Raw genomic sequence first — 24,843 nt, 5'->3', positions numbered from 1 at the left:
TTGTGTAACAATATTTCCCGGAGGTAATATTTATAGGTCAGTGAAAACATGGTGGAGAATCCCCAGCCCAGAATACGGCGCACATTCCTCCCCTGCTCGGACAGCAGCGGTATTTACGTCCTGTGCGTTTGTTATTCTAATCCTTCCAACAAGAATCCTGCTGAATACAGCGCATGGTCTTTGTTATTTCCAGTAAACCTGTATTATGTTTCAGTATAAGAACTGCCCTAAGATCTATGGACTCCTCATAAGCAGCTCAGGGTTACAGCCACAAGATTAGGGGAGAGCAGAGGTGTTGGCAATATTTAGAATCAGAACCAGGAAATGACCAACCTGTTTAAACGTCTGTCATAGGCGAGTTATTGGATGGGACTTATTGTAGAAAATTATTTGATAATAGTCAGTATTGTTTCATGAAAGACCAGTAATGGTTAAACAATTATTATTATTACAATAACGTAAGTTTCAAAGTAGATCTGGTAGTGCAATGTGATATATTTGGATTTAGTGTAAGGGTGGATACACACTACAGAAAATCTCCCTCGATACAATATCGTTAACGATTTTACCAACGACTGAAAGTCTCGATCAGCATGTCATCATCATCATTTATTTATATAGCGCCACTAATTCTGCAGCGCTGTACAGAGAACTCATTCACATCAGTCCCTGCCCCATTGGAGCTTACAGTCTAAATTCCCTAACACACACACACACACACACACACACACACACACACACACACACACAGAGACTAGGGTCAATTTTTGATAGCAGTCAATTAACCTATTAGTATGTTTTTGGCGTGTGGGAGAAAACCGGCGCACCCGGAGGAAACCCACGCAAACACGGGGAGAACATAGAAACTCCACACAGATAAGGCCATGGTCGGGAATTGAACTCATGACCCTAGTGCTGTGAGGCAGAAGTGCCAACCACTTAGCCACCGAGCATGTCGATTCAGATGTACACACTATGCAAACTTTTCACGATTTACCTTCAGACCTGTAATCTTCATTTGTCATAATCATCGGCTGAAAGGATCATGATTCTGTAAACTCTGTAGAGATCTGCCTACACTGCAGAATTTGCCTGATGTCGTTCCGTCGTTTATAGAGATATTTAGTCAGTTTATAAAATCAAACAATATGATGAGCTTTGGAACGATAGAACATAACACACTAATGCGATATCGGACCCAACAGTCGTTTATCCTGTGATTGGCCGGATAGTCGGGTGAAAATCCTGTAGTGTGCACCCAGACTAAGGGTTCAGTACTGGTCCACATAATTTGTTACATAAGATGAGAGAACTATTTCTAGGGAAGAAATCTACATACAGAACTGGTTAGAGGATAAAGACAAAAGGATAGTTCCAAATGGAGCAAATTATTATATGATACATAAACAGGGAGATACACACAGGTGATGGAAACATAGGATTATCACTGTATAAGTCACTAGTTAGATCAAACCTTGAACATGGGATACAGTTTTGAACATCTCATAGTACGAAGGATATTGGAGAAATATGGCAAGGTCCAGAAATGTACTAAATCATAAATAAAGGGAATGGAGGAGATAACTTTGGGGGAGAGCGGCATCTTAGAGGTGACCTAATTAATATGTATAAATACATTTGAAGTCAATACAAACATTTGCCTAACGAACACTTAGTATCTGGGCCATCAATTGTGAATGGAAGAAAGACTTTCACCATCAGCATAGGAAGGGAATCTTTACTGTAAGGGCAGTAAAGCAGTGGAATCCTTACCACATAAGCAGGTGACGGCAAATTCACTAATGTACGGCGCTGCGGATGCCTTGTGGCGCCTTATAAATAAATATTAATAATAATAATAATAATAATAATAATAATAATAATAATGTAAAAATGGATTTGATGCCTCTCTTACAAGCATATCTGTAGCTATTAATAAAGAACATTTAAGGGGGTGATTAATTCACAGAATTTATCCGACTGACATTTTTGGGATCAGGAAGGAATTCCACCCCTGCCCCTCATTAATGCCTAATAGATAATCAAGGGTTTTGTTTCACCAATTAGAATTTCTGAAAGGTTAAACCCTATGGATGTGCGGATTAATCCAACAATAGTCATGTAAATGAGGCCTATCAAATCACTAAGAACTAAAGACACCAGACAGGCACTTCCCTTCTTGCCGAATCTTATTGAACCGATAATCAACATAAAACTGATGAACGATAGTTCAGCCACAAATGTCCTTTATCGTAATACCTAAAAATGTCTTTAATGTTGATTGGCGCTTTTCTGTAAAATTCCTTCCGTTATCCAAAAATAAGACCAAACCACTATTCGTTGGCTTGTGGGTGAACTAAGATTTAAAGGATAAAGCAGAAATACTGGGGATTTTCTGTCTCATTGGGTGTAATTTGATATGAAGAAGAGGAAGTCGAAATAAAAACCTTTGTAAAATGAAAAAAACCCAACACATACTTTGTAATACTGCTCTTTAATAACCCTCCTAATGGTCAAATGAAAGACCCTGGAATAAAGTCATTTATCCCACATAAAACAAACATTGCCTCTTTTCTTTTAACTCGGTTTTACAAGTTCTATGGTTTCCAGATGCTGTGGGAGGGGTAACATAGCTTTTTTTCGTATGAATTAGGGGATATGCACACAGAAAGAGACAGCTGCTTTTTATTTGACAGCTAAATTACCTAAAGAATCAAAGAGGAGTCTTAAAAGTGGCCGTCATTTACCCCATTACAGATAGGCTATGTGGAAAGGAAATCGACAGATAGGAACCTTCCAGGACCAACCTTAAAACAGGTGGGGGCTTAATCCTGCTCTCCTGGTGAAAAACTATTCTGGAGTCATATTTGTCCTGGCAAATGCTGGAATCCGTGATCCGCTTATCTACATTGCTCAGTCCTGTCAATCAAACAGCTGGAAGTATATGAACACATGCAAGTGACTGGACACAAGGCTGGAGGAGGTAGGTCTGAGCCAATGTGCTTAGGACAACGATCCCATTAGTAAAGGAAGTAGATAATCCAGTAGAGGAACCGGTTTTGTCTGCTGAGTAGAAACGAAAAACTAACTGGTTTGAAGCAAAAGATCACTTAATCACTGAAGCTCGATGTAACCCCTGTGTAGTGGTGGAATGTCGCACAATTATCAGTGAGCGTAATTAGATACTTGACTGGTTAATGGATCTAATCCCGAGCATGTATGTGCTGTTACATACAAACATATTTAAGAACTCTCTGTTTTAGGTTAGTGTTACACCTGCAGTTTTGAAGCAGAATTTTATAAATCAGTAGAAGACAGCGGATAATTGTTGTTCATTCAGATCACTGAAATCCATGAGGTTGAGGTCTGCTCTGTGCCGGCAAACTAGTTGTTTTCAAAGAATATAACACTAGAGACCTTACGGCCAAAACCGCTGCTAAAACCCAGATCCACTGGTAAAAAGCGCAGAACCTCATGAATTTCCCAATCTTTTGTAAACAGAAGAGAAACACAGCTTAGAAAATACAGGTGTGACATCAACCTTAATAAACAATAAATACAAAATTTATATTTGGCTAAAAATTACAGCTGGATAAAATTAGATTTTATCCAACTGAAACATATACCTGTCAGGTTTAGGCAACTTTTGGACACCTGGGCAGCATCCGCGTATATTAACCACTTTACACTTGAATACGGGCCTCATGTGCAGTTTACTCTGTTGCAAGCAGCAACGCGCATTGCCAGATTGTATCAAAAACAACTGGCAGAGCCAATCAACATCTGATCAGAATCTATCAGTGTGTGGAAAATTCAGGAGGTGGACAATCACAGTCTGCCAGTGTGCGGTCATCGCCCTTGTGAAGGTGGAAGGGGGTATTAATAACTTTTTTCCCAGCGCCCTAGGGCAGATCGACGTCAGCACACAAACATGTATAAACTGTAAGAACACTAGACAAAGAAATATCAACAACTATGGACAACAAGGACTAGAATCTATCTGGTTCCTAGGCGGCTCTAAGCAACAAGTACTGACATGTTTTGAATTGCAGACCTAACATCAGCTTTACCAGCTCCCTGCTGGATGTTGGATCATGTTTAGTTGTGGTTTAATGATGTTTTAATTCAAATTATTCTGATACCTGCAGAGATACATCACTGTTCTGACATAATGTAGTTAAAGTCGGACTACAAGTCCCGTTACGACCGTTCCCACCGTCTACACGTGGTCATTCTCCACTATCGCTCTTATATAAATGCTATCGTACAGAGATTGTGCCAGCATATGTCTGATTACTCTGTCTGATGTCTACTTACAATACAGGCTTTTTACAGTGACAGACATTTGTCACTGTTACTTCCGCTCTGTCGCATCTGTCTATGCAGTAAACCACACATGAGACATGAAGTCATCCTCTGAGTCTCGAGGTTGACTTCTGGTCTCAGCCCGCCAGACTGTGGCAACCAAGAGTGTCAGTGTCTCAATCCTTGAGCGGAGAAAGGTTCTCACAGACAAACTTTCAGTTCGATACTCACGTAGTCAGGAAGTGGAGAGTCATCTGGGCCAAGGGATCCGCGCAGAGACTGTGTGGCTTGCTCCAGGACTTTGTTATGTTTTTTAGACAGCAACGAAAACAAACTAAAAAGAAAAAAAAAAGAACGATGTTAATATAGACAGATAAAACCTAGATAGTGGGATAACGTTTCATGGGAGCTGGAACTAGTGCGAGATCCCAGAAACACAGACGGTGGATAATGCGGAGGACACACGGTATACACATAGTGTAGTAACTGGCTTCTTACACATCCACAACAACAGCACAGTCCACAACTTCTCCCCAGTGACCCTATAGCTCCAGGGCTTTTAGGACCCAAATCAAGGGCCGCCAAGACAATTAGGGTGGGTCTCAGTGATCCTTGCTACTAGTTATTATGCAAATTCAAATTATGTTTTTAATATTTAGTAAAAATACCCATTAGACACCATTGCTTATGGGGCAATTGAATTGTCTCGGTCTCAGAAGTTCCTTCCCCAACATTCTCCCCAAAGTCACAGAAGTCTCGGCTTGCAGCCATGGAAGCCATAATTATAGGCACCCAGAGCAGTCCGGTGTCTTTATACACGACCCTGACCATGCTGAAATCTGCTTAATACATCAATAATACACTGTGTGGAAGATGTTGCTTTCAATATGCTTGGTGACCCTCATTTTCCCAGGTATTTCCACTTATTGTCCACTACCTGTATGTAAATAATCTAGGCGGGCAACCTGTTGGCTCTCCAGCAGTCATGGGATGACAAAATCCCAGCATGCCCTAAAGTATGTTTAACGGTCAGGAAATGCTGGGACTTCTAGTTCTCATGATAGAGAGCGACAGGTTGCCTGCCTCTGGTCTAGACAAACAAAAGATTTTGCTTTTGAGAAGCTGCAAATAGCTGCTGACAGTTCTACCTTAATGTATCCCAAATAAAGAGTGTATTAGTGAAGAACCATAAACAGAATTTCCTAATAAAACCGCAGAGTGGAGAAACTAGTGCGGAAATTTTCTGTAACCTGATACTCTGAGCCACGAAGACACAATATTTATAAAGTTTGCATACACACAGACCAGATGAGCGGGGAGAGATCTATTATTAAACATGTAGTAGTTTGCATTTTGCGTTTGGGCGTTCGTTGGAAGGGTGACGGCAAGGGCCAGGTCTCATGGAGACCGCTGGGGAGTCTATCTTGGCACTATCTTATTACAACATTGCCTTTTAGATTACCAATGTTCCCTAAACTTTTGTTCGGCTTGTTTTCCACAGACCTAAAAAGAGCAGACAATGATTTGTGGTTTGGACGCCTCTGTAACATTAGATAAATACTAAATATTTGTAATGTCTGTTCAGCCACAAACCCCGCAAAGCATACGGTTATATTGTTTTATAATACACACGTGACAATAATAACTACAAATTATATCTGCATATACCAGTATGTTATGATGTCATAGCTTTAGTATCCACTAAGAGTAGTGTCACACGCCCATAAGTCCTATATTTTGTTGTGTCTTCTTCCCTAACATATAGGGTGCGAGTCTGACCTGCAGCGTGGTCTTATGTTTCCCTGTTTCTAAATAAGGAATGTCAGGGGCACAGTGGTAAAACACTGCCCCCCTTCCTGCAGAATATCCCCTTCCTCACTTCGGCCTGAATAAACCAAGCCAAGTGGGGTTTGATCCCTTCTCCTGAAACCATAACTCCCAATTCCCCCAAATCAAATACATCAAAAGGGGCGGAGCGTATGCAGAAATGGGTGAACTTTCGGGGAGATCCGGGTGGGGTTTATGGAGCCCTGATTCTCCATGCCTCAGTGTTGGGAGATAAGCTGTAAACTTCTCATTTACCTGCCGAGTGGGAAGAAGAGAGTGGAGTGTGGGGCTGTTAAACCCATCGAGGACACTGCTGAACCCAGTGAACAACGTATTGAAGCTAGGTGTATGTAAGCATTTGTTTTTATTTTATTTCATTGACCTCCACTCAAAACGACATTTTTAGTTTCAGGTGGGGTTATCCATTAGGTTTTCTCATAAAAGTGAAATCCACACGTATTGCTCTGCACGTCAAGTGAAGGTGGGGATTACTGAGACGGGAGTCACATCATTCTCCAGGTTTCAGTTAGGTGACTATGAAAATGTTTAAAAGAAAGATACCCCCATATTAAGTGAGCAGCACCCCTGGGTGCAGCTAATTCACAAGAGCAACATTTTGCGGAAAGATCTGGTCTTTGGATAAACTTGGCACCGATGCTGAAACGGATGGCATCACAGACATCTGGATGACACACATTTAGCTCGTGGAAGGAAAACCATGACTGATAGACGCTTGACTAATTCAGGGTGGTATTTTTGGTTATGATAAACAGCTGCTGATCACTGCAAATAAAAATAAAAAAGTTGTGGTAAATCTGTCAATGCACTTCCGAATGGAGAATAATTTGGGGAACAACATTAATAAAAATGTAATATTGATTTATAAAATGCAAAGCAGTTCTGATCATGTGACCACCAGAAACGCTTCGGAATCATGAGGTGATATTACTTCCTGTCCTCTGACAATGCAGCTTCAACGCTGCCGTTACCTCCACATTCACCTTAGCTAGCACTTAATGCGGATTTAATGTCTGAACGGTTAGAATATTAAGTAGGTCAGACAGGCAGCTTAAGAGTATGACTGTGCACTAGGAAGAGCCAGACATTATTAGTATCAGAGCCTGGGGTAGGGAATTAGGATCAGGTTTTACCTCTACAGATGTTGCTGATCTCCGTATCCCATGATGCTCAGCGAGACACTAAAGACCATAAGTGCAGAAATCAGACCGAGACGATCATAAGGCAGAGGGGCTCTTTTATTAATACAATGGAAATGTCTAGAGACAGATGTATAACAAAATGCTTTTGACAAACTTGATTTTTCATTAAGGTGTTACTAAGGGCTAGATTTACTAAGCTGTGGGTTTGAAAAAGTGGAGATGTTGCCTATAGCAACCAGATTCTAGCTGTCATTTTGTAGAAAGTACTAAATAAATGAAAGCTAGAATCTCATTGGTTGCTATAGGCAACATCCCCACTTTTTCAAACCCACAGTTTAGTAAATCTAGCCCTAAGTCTGCTTACAGTGCTCAATCTGTAGAGTGCCATCATGTGTCTGTCCCATAATCCTTTTATCGCAGCCCTGAACTGGGCTTAGTTATAACAACTTGTAGCCAATCAGAGCACTACAACAAGTCTGTAGTAGGAAGGGCTAAGCTAACATGCAGCCAATCCAAGCAGCTAAACGATACCAGCACAGGAGTATTGATGTGAGACTACCGCCCCCTGACGCATGGAGATTGATAGTAAAACACGCTAAGTTCATACATGCAACTTGTCAGGCGCCTTGTATTGTGTTTGGCCGCTCCTACTATCCCCCCTTAAAAACATTAGTGGATGTGCCGTCCAACCAGCAGCATAGATGGTAATGTCTAAACTATATTGTATTAACCCTACAGCCGTATTGCATTAAATTGTAGCAGAGCTGAATATGTCACACACGTAAGTGTACAAGCACACACACGTGACCGGACACTGCGGCCACCAACAGTGGGAGGGATTGGAGAACTACAATAAATGAGAAGTATTATTGGGGTATAAAGGGAGTTATTAAGAACATTTAGCTTGAACGTGATGCTCTATATTTAAAAAAAAAAACTGTTTAATGACGTAAGACAGAAGTTTTAAGTTAGATTTTTGCAAGAGGAAATTAAGCAACAAAGATTAAAATACTGTTAAATGTGCTGCTTGTTTAAAGGGATTAAAGAAAGTAAAACCAACATGTAATATCAGCATTCTCATCAGAGACATAATATACTTAATATGAAGGGGAGTCGGGGGAGATCTACGACACGGCAATGGCACCATTTGCCTTTTTGAAGAACAGACGAGGTCCGTGGGCCACAAATGTATTTGCTATTTTTTAATTGCAAGTTAGTTGCATATTCTGCAAAAACTGTGTGATCTGAACGCCAGAGTAACCTACTCCAATGCTTAAGGTTAACCTTGGGTCAGATCCGAATATAGTGTCAAACCAGCCCTCTAAGACAGTCCATCCCTGTATCAGCTGGTTAGCACTCGCTCAGCCCTACACGTCTACAGCTCTCATACCTGGAAGCAGAAATATACCCAAACAGTTTTCCTAGAAATGTAACCCCCACGTGAGTGGGCTGGGAGGTGTTTGTGTTCGCGTAAGGCCTGCAGAAACTTCTCTGTATCTCTGTTATGACATAGATTTCATAGCACCATTACTTTAACAAATGGTCAGAGAGGCAGCGAGCAAAACACTGTGGAAAAATGAGATCGGCCCCGATAATGAGCTGTGCATAAAATGATACATTAACGTCACATATACAAAGTGACAGAGAACTCAGCCTACTAGTGTGTGATACCACTGAGGGATGATTCACTAGGATTATAGGACACAGAGGACAGCAGTCTACAGACACACTTACTAACACCTTTAGGCCTGATACCAACTGGCATTAAATTACATGAATGTGTAATGATAGTACAATGCGTGTAAATGGGTCTGACAATGGAACTCATTGTTTCCAATGTCAGCGTACCCACTTGTGTTGTTACGGACGTTGAACGTTTCGTTAGCATTCCAGTTTTCCAAATGCTTCCTTCTCCATTGAACGCGTTTGACGCACTTATCGTTTAGGGCATGTGCGCACCTATCTGCATTCTTGCGTAACAAACAAATGATCAAGCTCCTCCCCAGTACTTTCATCTCTCTGCTGTCAAACTCTACACAGCTTCCTCATACCAGCAAAAATATTACCTCTATTAATATTCAACAGTGTTCTACCTCTCTCCAGCACCCTCACTTAATTTGATCCTACAAATGAAGATGAAGCATCTACTCTCTTCTCATCTTCCTACTCTACCTACTGTCCTCTTGATCCCATTCCCTCACACATTGGTAGAACCTTGTCTCCTGTGCTCATTTCACCTCTTACTAAAATCTGTAATCTCTCTCTCTGTACTGGTATCTTCCAGTCATTATACAAGCATGCAGTGATTACCCCTATTCTGAAAAAACAAAATTCTAACCAAACTCTCGATCAAATTACAGCCCCATCTCCCTCCAAGCTTCTAGAGAGAATTGCCTATACTCACTTCACACAACCTATTGCAGTGTTGGCTAACCTGTGACACTCCAGGTGTTGTGAAACTACAAGTCCCAGCATACCCTTCCAGCGTTAAGCTGCTATATATTGGCAAAGCATGCTGGGACTTGTAGTTTTACAAACACCTGGAGTGTCACAGGTTAGCCAACACTGACCTTTTGGATTCTCTTCAGTCAGGCTTTCGTTCTCAACACTCCACAGAGACTACACTTACCAAGGTTGTCAATGATTTGGACACTACTAAATCTAAAAGCCATTACTCTCTTCTAAGACTGGATTTCTCTGCTGCATTTGACACGGTTGACCACTCTCTCCTCATATAAACGCTACAATCTCTAGGTCTTCAAGACATTGTCCTATCCTGGTTCTCATCCTACCTATCTAATCGCTCTTTCAGTGTTAATTTCTCTGAATCCACCTCTGCTCCGCTTCCTTTATCAGTTGGAGTACAACAAGGCTCAGTCCTAGGTCCTCTGCTATTCTCTATCTATACCACTTGTCTTGGAAAACTAATAAGCTTCTTTAGATTTCAATATGTCTATGCGCATGATACACCAATTTATGTATTCTCTCCTGATCTCTTGTCATCTGTGTTGTTCCGCGTTATTGACTGCCCTGTCGCCAACTCAAACTCAATCTTTCAAAAACAGAGTTAATAGTATTCCCACCTGTTAACAGAAGTTACCTACCTGACATTTCTATTACTGTTGATATCAGGACCAGAAATCCCACCCCATAAGCTCGCTGCTTAGGTGTGGTTCTTGAGAATTATCCTCTGTTCCCCACACTGACTATCATCTGAATCATGTTACATACATCTAAAAAATCATTTCCAGAACACGCATATATCTTACACAAGACATTGCAAAAACGAATTCATTAATTCATGATCTACCGCATTGACTACTGCAATTTCCTCCTTACTGGTCTTCACCAACTCAGACTTCATCCCTACGATCAATTGTGCACGCAGCGGCTAGACTGATTTTCCTTGCACTTCCACTGCTGAACCGCTCTGTTAGTGTCTACATTGGTTGTCTGTTTTCACAGACTCCAATATAAAATACTTTTAACATACAAGGCCATCAACTAAACTGCACCCACATACATCTCACTTGTCTCAAAAAATATCTCCCAATTTCAACAACTCCATTCTGCACAAGATCTGAGTCTCTCGTCCACTCAATACATCCTCCCATTCCAGGTTAAAGTACTTTTTCGTGCTGCACCCACTTTGTGGAATTCCCTCCCTCACACAATAAGACTTTCCTCTAGTCTTCAAACCTTCAAGCGTTCTCTGAAAACCCAGCTCTTCAGACAAGCTTATAATATTCCTCAACCACCCTTTAAACACCCATTTTACAATTTACATAAGACAACAACCCTCTGACAACATTACTGTGTGACTGGATCATATAGCCCACTAAGCACTTTTTACCTTTGCAATCTAGCTGGACCAATGCGCAGTATGCAGCACTTAACCTCATGTATCAGACTCCTATTGTCCCATAGATTGTAAGCTTGCTAGCAGGGCCTTCTTACCCCTCTGTCTGTACTACCCAGTGTGACAGGATGGACTGCCTATACCACCCTGTCTGTTGCTGCTGGGAACCGGCTGGGCTCACTTTACCACAGTTCCCTTTCTTTATCCCAAATGCGCCCTCTAACCGCAGTAGAAGGGGCTTAAGATGCTGCCACCACTGGACTCCTTAATGGCATCCAAAACTGCCTTCCTTCTAGGTAACTGTCGCTGCGAGTGTACCCGGGCTGGTACCCCTGACCTGTTACTATGGATCAGGGTTGCTGTGGATGGATCCCCTCTGGCCTATCACACTGGCCAGAGCTGCTGGGTAGCAGGCAGAGCGGTGGCACCAGAAAGCTGGGTCCAAACCTTAGTACAGCCGGGAACGGTTTAGAGCTGGGTCTAATCTGTAGGTCACAGGCATTTCAGCATGGAAGAAGTTGTCAAGCAGGTCTTTGAAGCCTAACAAGGACAGTTCACACTGGTTAAGAAGTTCACCAATGATCAAGAGGTCAGAAGAAACAAGAATACTTTTTTTTAATACAAAAACAGTGCTTTTTTTTTATACACATTTGGAGACTAGTCTTAGCAGGAGGTAATCTGTCCTCCTGTCTCTTTAACCAGTCAGGGTTGATTCATGCAGCCTGTACGTGAATCAGCCCAGAGAGTTTAACACCTTTTAACATTACTGCTAGTGGCAGGGGAAAGTGTACATAACCCCCCCCCCCCCCCACCCCCCCCTGTCCACGAGCTGCCAGGGATAGAGGGGCCCACTCTCCTCCCCTGGTACCTGTCTGTCTGGGGCAAGAGATTTATTTTTTAAATCTCCCACCCAAAGTTACTTCCAGGGACTCTGCTCCAGGGTCTGGCTCTCTCTCCTGGATGAAAATAGAAGGAGAGACCAGGCCCTGGGGCATCCAGCCCCTGCCTGTCGCTAGCTGAAGCTCTTTGAGCTCCAGCTAGGGACTTCAGTTCCTGGGACCCCCAGAAGGCGCTGCACCCATTGGATTCCAGGAGGCTGGTTGCTAAGCACCTCCGGTAGCCACTGAAGCTGGCTGCCGGAGGGTGAAGGGGATCTAGGGCCCCTGCAGCCCCAGCACAAGGTAAGTACTCTACATTTATTATACACATATACATTTATAACACATAATTACACCTAGCGCCGGGGGTTAACCCTTGCTGCACACCGGCTAACTACCTGCGCTGCAACCCACCATCATTCATTTACAGGCATTTATATTTAATTAAATACAGTTGGAAACACTGGCTCCTCTCCCCGGTGCTGGTTAACCCTTTGTTGCTGCAGCGCTGGGTGCTATCCAGCCAGTGCAGCAGTGCACACATAAATATACATTTATATTTACAATAAAACATTCAACACACTTGCTTATGCCCGCGGAGCCTAGCGCCGGGGGCCTTTAACCCCTCCAGCGGCAGAGACATTTTCAAGATGGCCACTGCACTCATGCGGCGGCCGGTACTCGGGGGGCTCGGTCACACTCAGTATTGCTTTATTACTGCGTTTGTTCCCAATGGTAAAGCTACAGAATTTGCTGGCGCTATATAAAAAAACGATGATGAGCAGTATGTTAAAAATAGGTTAACGTTTCCCTGGTTCCCCCTTTTCCATAACCCCAAATGCACATAAAATGCAGCAGGTGATTAATAACTGGGGGTTTCGTCTCCTTTGAATAACGCTCAGCTTCTAGTAGCCTAACATTTATGTTGGTAACCATTTGTTTATCTGTTAAGTTTGCTGCTATTGTGCTTTTTACAAGTGTAAGATTATATTCTAATTTTTGCTCATTGTATTCTATTATTTGTCAATTTCTATAAATAAAGTGATTTTAATTTTTTTTTTTTATAAAAAAAAATATATAGGACAATGATTGCATTGAAAATTTTCGAACACCGAACAACATATCTCATGAGTCACAGCGTTCTACCAGTACAAATGACTGCATTGGAAACATATTAAAAAGCACATTGGACACGAGATAAAACCGCATGACTAAAGTGCTTTATTTTTCACACATTTCTACCCATTTTCCAAGTGCATTTATGTGATTGTAATGTTGTGTTAAATTGGTACTAAAAAGTGTCCGAAATCTTCATCAAGGCCCAAGGTCTGATGTCTCATTAGATTCAGCAACATGAAATATAAACAGCATAATAAGGATCCAGAATAAGAACTATAGAGATCAGAATACGTCACCTCATAGTGGACAAACCACCCTGTGAACAACTCACAACGCTCCTTAAGATCATCCTCAGAGGTAGACAGCCTCTGTATCTCCAGCTGTTGTGGGACTACAAGTCCCAGCATGCCAGAGAACACTGGAGGGCTACATGTGTCCTCAGCCTGGATTAACCACTTGATGAGCTTAGTAGTCACCTGCATCTTGCTACACTCTCCAGGCCTGGAAGATGTCATAAACATCTATGGTTCCCCTCCGTGACTCTAACATCATAATAGTAAGCACAGAACATGCTTCAGACTCATCAGGAAACTTGTAATTACACAAGTCACAATGTGGCGTTTACAGATCTGCTGCAATACAAACGGTCTCATTTCTTGCAGGCCTTTTATGGCTCTTATGTCCAAATGAAATGCAGATGCTGGAGAGCAGTGAGGACCACACAGGTCCTTTCATCTCTCGTCAAAGGAAGGGCCCAGAGGGCCTGGAACACTCACATCTCTGCAGAACGTTGGCTAATTGCATGAAACACGATGCCCAGAAGCCTCTGTTCTCTGACTGTGCTACCAGTGCAACCAGGCAAAAGCCAGCCGCAAGGAGGTCACATGCGTTACTGATGCCCCATATCTGCTTGGACAACCGAGCTCAGGAGTAAGCGTGTTTTACTGCTTAACACGTGTTCCTGTGTTGATGTGAAAATTACATACTTAACAATTGAACAGTGTTTGAATGAGATTTTCGCCACATCAGACATTCATGTGGTCTGTTTCTTCCAAACTATTTATAACTGTTTACAAGTCTGTTGACAATAAACATGTCAGTCCCTCCTACCAGCAACAGCCTGGAAACTATTTTATCTCCGCGTCTTGCCGCTAACTCTAAACGCTTGTGTTCAGTTATTATTAGTTCAGTAAAACATCTTTTGTGAGAGTGGTGTTACTTAGGATGAGCTGCATCCTGTAACTGAGGAGCTTGAGTAGTGACTATGATAATGGACTGGAAACACTGTTTCCCTGTCTCAGAAAAGCGGGAAACAGCATTCCTAAGTTTAAATCATGTGCGTCTCCACAGAAGCATTTTACAGTTCTATAACATCCCCTTTATATGGCTGGGAAATGTGGTGTTGTATAAGGTAAACACTTAACGTGCGACATGAAAACAACGTTTCCCATCCAGTATCGGGTGACACTATGGTAGCGTTTCACAGTCAATTCTTGTGGCTCCATAAAACTCTACTCCAACTGTACAAATCATCCCTGCTCTCAAAAATGATGGGTACAACACATAACAATGAAGTCTGATATGAATAAGGCTAAATTGTGTTATAAAGTAAAAGTAACAGTTTACCTGTCAAAACTATATTAGCGCCTCCATGAATCAATGTTATAAACACACACACATCATGCATATGACATGTATTCCTCTTTGTGTTTTTAACCCAACATTAAAGCTCAAGAATAACCCATTAACAACTTGTCATTGTAATGCTGAGCCTTCCTTTGTCAAAGCTGTAGTTTTAAATTAAAGGAACGCATCAGTTCTTACTGTTATTGGTATTTATCAATTACTCTGAGCCCTCTTCTGGTAAGTCGGGGAATTGCAATCATTATAATAAACCAAAGAAGGCCAAGATAAATAGTGAAGAATGAGGAGTTCATGTGTTGGAGCAAAGAGAACAACACACAGGACACTGCACCATTAAGATAAGAGCTATGTATTAATATTACTCAGCCTGCGCTATAAACGGACAACAGTGGACATAAAAAAATGCGTTGCCCGATGTTCATTCATTTTTGACAGCACACCAAAGGCCTGTCCATCCTAAATTATACAACAATGAAAATGACTTTATAACATGGGAATTCTTTATGAATGAGAAACTCAGATTAGATCTATTCACTTATATGTAATGAGGAGTTACTCTAATTATGAGCCCTGATTAAAAATGATGAAAACCTCAAGAGAATGTTGCAAAACTAATTTTGCGAATATTGTCTAATTAAAATTATAAATTGAAAGAGAAATGTACTGTAACAAAAAATAAATCCGATTTAGTTTGTATGGTCAAATTCATATAGATGTATACCTCTAATGGGCACCTCGCTGTCTTCAGAAACACAGGGTCACCGATCCCTCTACAGTGCACACTGGGATGTTCTCATGGGGGAAAATAGTGGGGCCTCATTCACCAAGGAACGTATATAGCGATACGTGCCGTATTTTGTGTAAAATCGTTTTGCACAAGCCCAGAACCGGACGGCAGTGAACGCAGCAACATCCAATTCATCTCTGATCGCAAAGGGCCCTTACTACAGCCTGTGATTTCGGTGTCAGAACGGAGAGGAGAACGGGTGTATGCACGTAGTCAGTGTACAGTAAGGGCGCACTAAGCTACAGGTCGGGTGTAAGAGCCGGTTACTAGTGATGAACACTGTGTATACATGCTAGAACATGTGTTTGCAATCAGGAGAAATTCATCATCACATAACCAAACATTTCTTTTCTCCATTTATTTGGGACTTTATATTACACGTATCTATTGGACGTATCGCGTGTGTCAGCGCAGAACACACCTAGTATTCAACAAGAGACGTTACTTCATATCCGCTTGTAGCTGAATACGGACGCGCATGTGACCCAATGAAGTGCGTACAAAAACCCCCCCGTACAAACCCCACAATTTACATTGGTTTTGCTTGCCTTAGTGAATGAGGCCCAGGGTATTTATCTCTGTGTTACCTCCACATAGGTGGTTTCTCCACGTGAATACATTTGGAGTTCTCTCTATACGTTTTTACACTGTACTCTCAGTGACTCTTGATGCACGATGAGTCTATTCCATTCATAGGATTGGACCCTTCCCTATCCAGTAGAGATGTCAATCAGGGTAAGGTGCTCTGTCGGCACATCTGGTAAGGGAGGGGTTAATCCACTGACAATCAGTGCTGCAGGTGAGAGGCAGCAGGTAAGATGTACAATAAACATAATAATTTACAGACTCGTTAAGCCAGGGTTTTCTGCCTACATATTTGGCTTAGGTAAGAGGTGGATGAAATGTTGGAGTAAAGCAGGGCTGGATTAACCTGTCCAAGTGACACAAAGTAGCTGCCAGCTCAGAGATCCGCACAGATGGCTTCTCTTCCAGATGTCAGCTTTCAGGTGATACATCTGTATTCCGCGGGCGGGTCACCCCACGCCCACTTACTCATCAGCTAACAGGCACACTTATAAAGGGGCCTCCTATCAGCTTGTATGACATGATAATGACTAGAGAGAAGCAGGAGTGATGTTCTAACAGGTCGTGGAGGACTTTTAAACATATTCCTGCTCCTATAATTTAGTTATCTAGTTTAAACAAGCTCGCCCTAAGCACATTACATAATGTGAGAGGCACAGTGAGACTAATCCAGGCTGTGGCAACCTGTGGCTCTCCAGTTGTAGGAGAACTGCAAGTCCCAGAAGTGCACAGGGTATGCTGGAACTTGTGGCTGTCCAACATCTGGCCTACATACATTGCATACAAAATGCAGAAAGGCACTGTCGTATTTAGGGGAGATTATTGTAAGGCAAATTGCTACGCTTCAATGAAGAACCTCCTTGCAGTTCTGTAATATCTTTCAACTTTGTTAAAAAGTTCAGAGACAGACACAGTGGCCAGCCACAAAGTGGCAGTGGAGGAGGGGCCATTTAATGTAGTGGGCGTGGTCTGTCACATAGGGAGCAAGCCATGACCCTCACCTGTAATGTATTCCCTCTCTGCCCTCTGTGTCGGGCCATTTCTCATAACCATCCCCCCCACCCCCCGTTGCCGCCCATTTCTCCCTTCAACCCTTCCCCATGTCAGCTCATTTCTCACCCCCCTGACTTTAGCAGCCCATTTCAACCCCCCTCCTCCTGTGGCTACCCATTTCTCCTGCCTCCCCCTGTAGCTGCCCACTTCCCCCACCTCACCTTTGTATTGGCCCATTTCTCCTGATTCCCATCTACAGGAGTCCATTTGCCTCCCGTCTCCCATTTCACCAGCCCATTACTCCTGTCCCCTGACTCCCCCCCATGTGGCAGCCACAGAAAGGGCCAGAACAATGTTAAATAGATAAAGGGGAACCAGGGACAGAAATTATGTGGGTAGGAACAGTTAGTGGGTATGGCTGTTTACGGCTTTTAATATTACCAACGGAAGACGCCCCTTTATGACCAAATAGTTTTGAGGTCTTTAATACACAAAGGAGGCAGCCATTTTGAACCAATAATGAGAGTGCAGACCACTAATTCATTGGGAGCTAGAGACATGTCCATTTGTGCCTCACGGATGTTGCTAGCTTCTAGTGAATTGATAGGTTGAGCAACACACTTCAGCCCACAGAACTGCTGCTACCATTCTATGTAAGGGACAGGCATCCTTTATAAGGTCATTTACATTAGCATGTTGTATGTGCATATTAAAGATGGACTTGGCAGCAAGATAATGACTTTTCCAGTATTATTACAAGAAGCAAACCAATCTGTAAGCTATAGCATAGGTGGCAATAAAAGTTCTACTCTCCTGTTGGGAGCGGACAGCATTTACTAGGTATAATACTGCCCTAAGGGCTTTGGCTCGTCTTTAGCTGTCTGCCTGGGTGGAATCTGGATCTGCACCATTCATTATTTGTGCTACGAGTTAGTCACACTAACAAACACTTTGCGAGAGGAATTCACATCACATTTGTGTGTCTTGCTCTTGTGGGATTCCCTTGTGGTTCTCTGCTTGCTGAGTTGCTGTTGGTTTTCTTGGAAGACTTGAGGCGTAAAAATCTCTCTGAAAAGATCCCTCTTCTTTTCATCCAGTTTCCTGTGAATGTTGAATCCCACCTACGGCTGATCCTTTGGGGGCATATCTTCTCGGGCTTCGTATAATAAAGCCTTTCACACAAATTAAACATGATGCTCTGCCTGTAATTGCATCCTCTCTCTCTCTCTTTCAGACGAGGAAGATGGTTTCACTTACATTTACTGTGTGGTCTCTTTCTGCTGCATCTCCCGCTAAGCTGCATTTCCCCTGTTCAGCTTGGACACTCTCCATTGTTTCTGTCATGCGATTTTCCCTTCTAGCACTGGACACATTAACCCGTTCCCCGGCAGCAATCTACATAATAACACACCCTCCCGAGCCCTAAATTAGACATGAAATCCCAATTTACGCTTTACATTGGCTTACGAAACCTGTGGTTCTCCATCTGCTGGGGAACTACAAGTGACAGCATGACCTCCCCCTCTTACCCACGGGGCATCCTGGCACTTGTAGTTCCACGGCTGCTGTAGCTACAGGTTGATCTCTTGGAAAGGGTACACTTGAGGAACCAGGATTAATGTAGATTATTAGTTTTCAGCTTTATTTAAAAATAGCAACATTATGTTGTATTTCTTACGATGCATTATAAACAGAGCTCTGTGTTAAACATTCCGTGTCACTGAATAGTGTGGTTAGAAACGTTTGCTCTTCCAAATGATTAAAGGTGAATACCACTTTTAAAAAGTTATTTTAGGGTTTATTTTGCAAATATAACCAATCCTATGTGTAACTGTTTACTACATAGACTCAGGGTAGTTTATCCACCTTTGGTGGTATAGAGGATTCCTCTATGGACAAGCGGGTCCTCATCCTCTCCGCCACATCACAAGCTCAACCTGGTCAGGTGTGAATGGAACTAGTCTGGTCAAACCTGCTGGCGATGGCGTAATGATGCAGCCGTACATAGATGGCTCTGCGCTACAAACCAGTACACATATACCGGCACAAATATAAGTACTAGATATAAGTACGGTATGCACATTAAACCTACAGCTCGATCAGGACCAATAACTAAACAAGTCATCTACTTTACATATCTTACACACGGTAGAGGCAGCCATTCTGTGGGAGGTTCCAGTATTCAGGGCCTAGTGACATCACTGAGGCACTTTAAGGCAGTTTGCCCTGGCAGCAAGAATGTTACCCGCTGTGTTCCTTAATATTGCTTGTAGCTGACCGAGCGATCATTGCTGCCTGACAACCATTCATGCTCTTTCATAGGTTAACGTAAGCTCCAACTCACTGGAAACGCTTCATGGAATAATGTAGAGGAAAAATGTGAGGTAACCTCATACTTGCCAACTCTCCCTGAATATCAGGAAAACTCCCTGAAATAGGGGTGATCTCCCTCACTCCCTGAAGAGTCTGGCATTCTCCCTGATGCTGAGCCAGTACAAGACGTGGTTGGCTTCACCATCTGTGGCATGATGACACAGTTCAGAAATTGTGTCCTATGTCCATGTATTGATGCCTATGGAGGTGGCCATTTTCATGGAGACCAAGATTTAATCAAAGACTGACGGGTAAGACCACATGACTTCAGTAATGGAGACAGAAATGTAAAAGACACTTCAGTCTCTAGAGATTCATCAGCTGCCTTTCTTTAACACACAGTTGCCTACTCTCCGACCTCCCAGGCTCCCGGGAGAGCAGGGCAACCTCCCGGTCCTCGCCCGAGCAATAGATAAGTGGTGGGGGCGGGGCTTAATGACGCAAATATAGTATCTTAGCCAAAATGACGCGATTCATCAAGCCCCGCCCCCTCATGCTCACCTCCTCCGTGATCTCCCTGAAGCCAACACGGAAAAGTTGGCAAGTATGGATAACCTGTGAATGAGCGAGAAGGGTAGGGAGCATCACTCCCTCAAAGAAGTGAATTCCAGCAGTTGGAGCACCAAGGTGAACGGATACTGACAGAAATAGGGAGGTATTTAATAACACAGATGCAAACTAACATATTGCAGTAACCCAATACCAACCGGACACCTTCTCCCAACCCACCTTGTACTAGAGCGATATAACTAGCAAACTGTACAAATCATTGGTTGCTGTGACTACTGCACTGTGCACCTACATTAAATAACTCCTCTGAGCCCACCAATCCCCCTCTATGCCTCCCCTCCCCCCCAGGAACACTTAATAAACATTTTTAGAAGACGATTGTGTTTCTGCTTTTCACAAGACTTAACGCTCCAAAAGCTGAAAGATGATGTCATTCCTCCATAACATTCTGTTCACAGTTCATTGCAATGTTAGTAAATACAGATGTAAAGGAAGGTCTGGCTTTGATGTGTGTAGGAGCGTGACATATAGATGGACTGCTGAAGAATGTGAGATCACTTGAACCTTGCCATGAGCATGGAGATGATATCCTTAATATCACTCTGTCACATCATGTAATTGTGCTAATTTCCCCCGCTCTGAGGATAGGTAGAATCCGCACTCCCTCCACTCCCGTAAGATGGCACATGCCAGAGACAGCACTCTATATGTATGATCATGTGACAGCATACAAAGCGCTTGTCTGATACGGAATGTTACTTATTACTATACACCCCCTACTAACCAATAACCCCCTTCCTGCCCGCCTGCTACCATCCCCTTATTTACCCAGGTACATGGCCTATCACTCTGCACCATTCCATGCAGAAGACTGCAGGGTGTGACATAGAAATGAACATCTTTTACACTGCCACGCAGATGAGAAGTTCGCTCCCTCCGGACTCTGCTGTCAACAGGAATTGGAGTATTGTAAAAATAGAGAAATAGGATAGAGAAGTAAAGTGTGGAAGCTCTGCCAGGGTATAGTGTGGCAATGTGATAGTCAGATCAATTTTGCAGCAAATAGCAACAGAAATGGTAAATAAATATCTTTGAAGTGGATCTGACAGCTGCACATAGGGGAAGGAGGCAAATCTGTAACTCTGTACCACATGACTCACTGATGTCACCAGTTTCTAGTGAACGGATAGGCTGAATGTTCCCTTACATGAGGACCTGTCACCTCAGTGACAGGTACTCTTATTTTTCTTGTGACTAATACATTAGCCCACCTGGGCATGATTAAGGAAAGCCTGAGAACATGAGCTGTTGGTAGCTCTGAAGACTGAGTTTGGGCCCCTCTGTCCTACACTAATGACGCTGTAAGGTACATACTGCGATAGCGGAGGCCGGACTGTCACACAGGGATCTGTGTTACCTCCATAATGTAATTACCCAACAGGCCGAGGCTGGCACATGGCACAAGAGGATAAGAAAGGGTTTCGTCTTCATTTTCTCTATTCATATTTTCTGCTGTTGTTAATTGGTCTCCAAGTTACAAAGAGGCCCCACTAACCCTTCTGTATCCAGTTTCAATCCACCGCTGATGTCCCCTAGTCCAACTATGGAAATACGGTTAACCCTTGCTCAGCTGGAGACCTTCTTTGGCACTGAAGGTAGCTGTGAAAGTGCCCACACAACTGGGCACTTCCAGACACCCTTCTGCGAACCAGGTCACATGGGGATGCCAACTTGATGCTGCAGCCTTTCTACAGCGCTACATTAACAGCGCCGCATTTCAAAGCGCGACACCAAGGCAGCCGATCTGCAGAACGCAGCTCGTGGGCATTCAGTTGAAAGTAATAAAGATTAAGGCGGTACGTCCCTTATCAAAACCAGAGAGAAGAGGCATGGGCACAAGAATGTGGCGTACAAAGAGAACCCATTAGAGGGTCAAGGCCTTGGGGCAGCACAAACTGAATTATGGACAAAATCCATGACCTACTCAAAGGAATGAATTTCTCTGCTAGTCTAAGAGATTGTAGCGTCTGTTACAGTGTGACGGTGTGACAGCAATTAGAGTAAAATATAACAGAGAATTGAGATAACCGCTGCAAGCTCATTTCTGTGTTATACCCAGACGGGGCTTCACTGTACACAATACTGTTGTGTAAGTTGTAGTTTATCTTGTTCATTGGTGCAGTCGCCCAGGTCACAGACTAAGGGGGCAACTCAATTAGGAGCGAGGTGTCTGTTGGTGTCTCGCGGGCGTCTTTGCAACACTGAATGCGTTATATTATCTGCGTAATTTGCATTTTGCAGAAAAATGAGCGAGCAAAAATCAGCAGATTTTAAGATGTTTTATCCTTTGCTCAGTATCGTAATTATCTGCAATTCGTGTGGCAAATGACCGAGCGAGGCAACTCCGGCACCATCGCTTCCAATTGAATCGACCCCTCTGCCCGAGTACTTAAAATGCTCTGTGTGATAGGGTCTGATAAATACAACAAATTTCAATTGGGGCGCGCTGTTAACGAGCGATTTGGTCACGTCAGCATTTTCAAAGTGATTCAAGCGCTAGCCTGACATCTTCTTAGTTTAAAACTCCACATTTTTAGGTTGAAAAGATTTTTATGGAATTGGCAGATTTTAATAATAATAATAATAATAATAATAATAATAATAATTATAGAAAGAAAAGCAGTCTTTTGATATTGCTTGGCCATAAATCAGTTACCACTTAAGGGAGCAGAATGACCAGTCACAACTCTGATCTCGCGCCCATAACAACCAATCAAATTCTATCTGTCATTTATCTAGTACATTCTAGAACACGACCGCTAGAATCTGATTGGTTGTTACAGGCAACACCTCTACTTTTTCTTTTTAGACGTTTTGGTACAATTACCCCTAGTGTTACCTGTCACAGAACACAGTAATTACACATTTTAACAAGAGATGACAACACTTCAAGCGGCTGTACTCTATCCTATACCCCCCACTGACGGGTGACACATGCCAGCACGGTACAAAGTGGTCATGCAAGGTTACACTGCCCATACAAAGACACAGCCCCTCGGCATTCACACAGATACATGCTCGGACAAGCGACACAGACCTGTACACGGTAGCGTGCAGCATGCACATAGCGAGCAGAGATTAATAACCTGGAGGCATAGGATCGGAGTATATGTGAGCAAGTTAAAGACAAGAGCTCCTCTCCATTGTCACTGAAAGTGGTGAAGCAATGCTGCAGCGTAGAGCAGTGCGAGTGAGGAAAATACAGTTTGTCCAGGACATATAAATATCTCCGCAAGTGGCGGCAGGAAGAACTGAAAGACAAGGGGGGGGGGGTAGAGAAAGAGGTAGGGAAAAAAGGGAAATTTTCCTTTGAGATCATGTTATGTTTTAACAATGAAAGAGGTTCTTGTGTCTCAAAGCTTTAGAGGGTGATCACTGGCACAGGTATATCATTACTCTCTTATTTCAGGGGAGGAGGAGACATTTACAAGTCATGGCTTTGACAATGGGCATGCAGCACCATGCGATTATTGCTAAGTGTTCCTGTGGTTTCAGGTTTTACCGGCAGTAAGTAACACAGCTCGTCTGTGTGCAGAGATGGCCCCGACACGGTCACACAGCAATTACATGTGACCAGCAGTAAAAAGTAATCAGACACCCTCCTTATGATTCTGTGACAGACCGGCAATCTCTCCTCCTCTCACTGACCTCCAACCTTTTCACAGTAGCACTATTATAAGTATATAAAAACGTGAATCGAATGCATATAACATTACACCGAACTTGGATGCAGATTATTTCTCTTCGCAATCAACGTGTAAAACAGACATATTAACATGTCTACCGCCAAGTCAGTCCACAATTTAATTTTAAAAGCAAGTCCCATTTTCTGGTCACTTGCACAAATTTGTGACAAATCCACATATCCGGCAGTAACTATCCTGCTTGTATGTCCCTGGACTGCAGGACTAACCTGACCAGAAGGAAAAATAGGAATATTCCTTGATTTTGCTTAATAAGATTTATTTACAGAGCACCAGCATAGGCTTTGGGAACAAACGGCCTTCTTACCTCTCTGTTTGTATTACCCAGTATTGTTTTATTACTGCGTTTGTTCCTAAATGCAAAGTGCTAAAGAATTTGCTTGCGCTATATATCTATAGCCATGTAACATTATATATATATATATATATATATATATATATATATATATATATATATATATATATATATATATATATATAAAAATAAATGTTGATGACAATAATACAGTAATAAAACAAGACTGAGTATAAGCAAACAGCCAGCAGTGGGAGAGCCTATACCAGTAACGGCCTATTATACACTATATCGTTTTAGTAATTAGAGTGATATATAACCGTGATCATTGCCAACCATTCAATAGTAAAGTTCCTGTACTGACAACAAAGCCCATCTGTATCTGACACACAGCGGTGGCAACTATACCAGCGAATCACGTCCATGTCTAAAATGTATTTAATTGTGACAAGTTCTTGAGGCTTTGTTCGTGTATATTGATGCATGACACAAATAGACATGATGACTTTTATTCAAAGTTGGAATTTATGTAGACAAGAAAGTAATGTCACTAGTAAAGACTCCACTAAATACATTGGGAATGGCTCATACTTGCTGTTCGCTACAAAATATTTTCTAGTTTATTCTCTTTTTTTTTTGATCAGTCGTTTCTATCTCTCCAGTCAATTCAAAGCCACTGTCTTATATATCTACGTCGCCGCCTTATATATATCTACGTCGCCGCCTTATATATCTATATGTCTA

General features: G+C 42.5%; 1 protein-coding gene across 6 annotated transcripts in view; it reads right to left on the bottom strand.

The window, feature by feature from the left end:
• DYM (dymeclin) overlaps positions 1-24,843 on the bottom strand; it is a 247,205-nt gene that overhangs the window by 75,516 nt on the left and 146,846 nt on the right. For 3 of the 6 annotated variants that reach the window (XM_075185845.1, XM_075185857.1, XM_075185853.1), the window contains exons 14-15: positions 23,187-23,351; positions 4,537-4,639 (exon numbers count right to left, since the gene is read on the bottom strand). In XM_075185845.1, coding sequence (XP_075041946.1) covers positions 4,537-4,639; positions 23,187-23,351 — 268 coding nt within the window. Of the gene's footprint in view, positions 1-2,478; positions 3,064-4,536; positions 4,640-23,186; positions 23,352-24,843 lie in introns of those variants that run through there. The other 3 variants (XM_075185862.1, XM_075185868.1, XM_075185872.1) reach the window with 2 other exon arrangements.

The sequence above is a fragment of the Mixophyes fleayi genome, chromosome 1 (assembly GCF_038048845.1).
Source record: "Mixophyes fleayi isolate aMixFle1 chromosome 1, aMixFle1.hap1, whole genome shotgun sequence".
Classification (NCBI taxonomy): Eukaryota; Metazoa; Chordata; class Amphibia; order Anura; family Limnodynastidae; genus Mixophyes; species Mixophyes fleayi.
The sequence above is the reverse complement of the archived record's forward strand: the minus strand, read 5'-3'. Positions and strand labels throughout refer to the sequence as shown.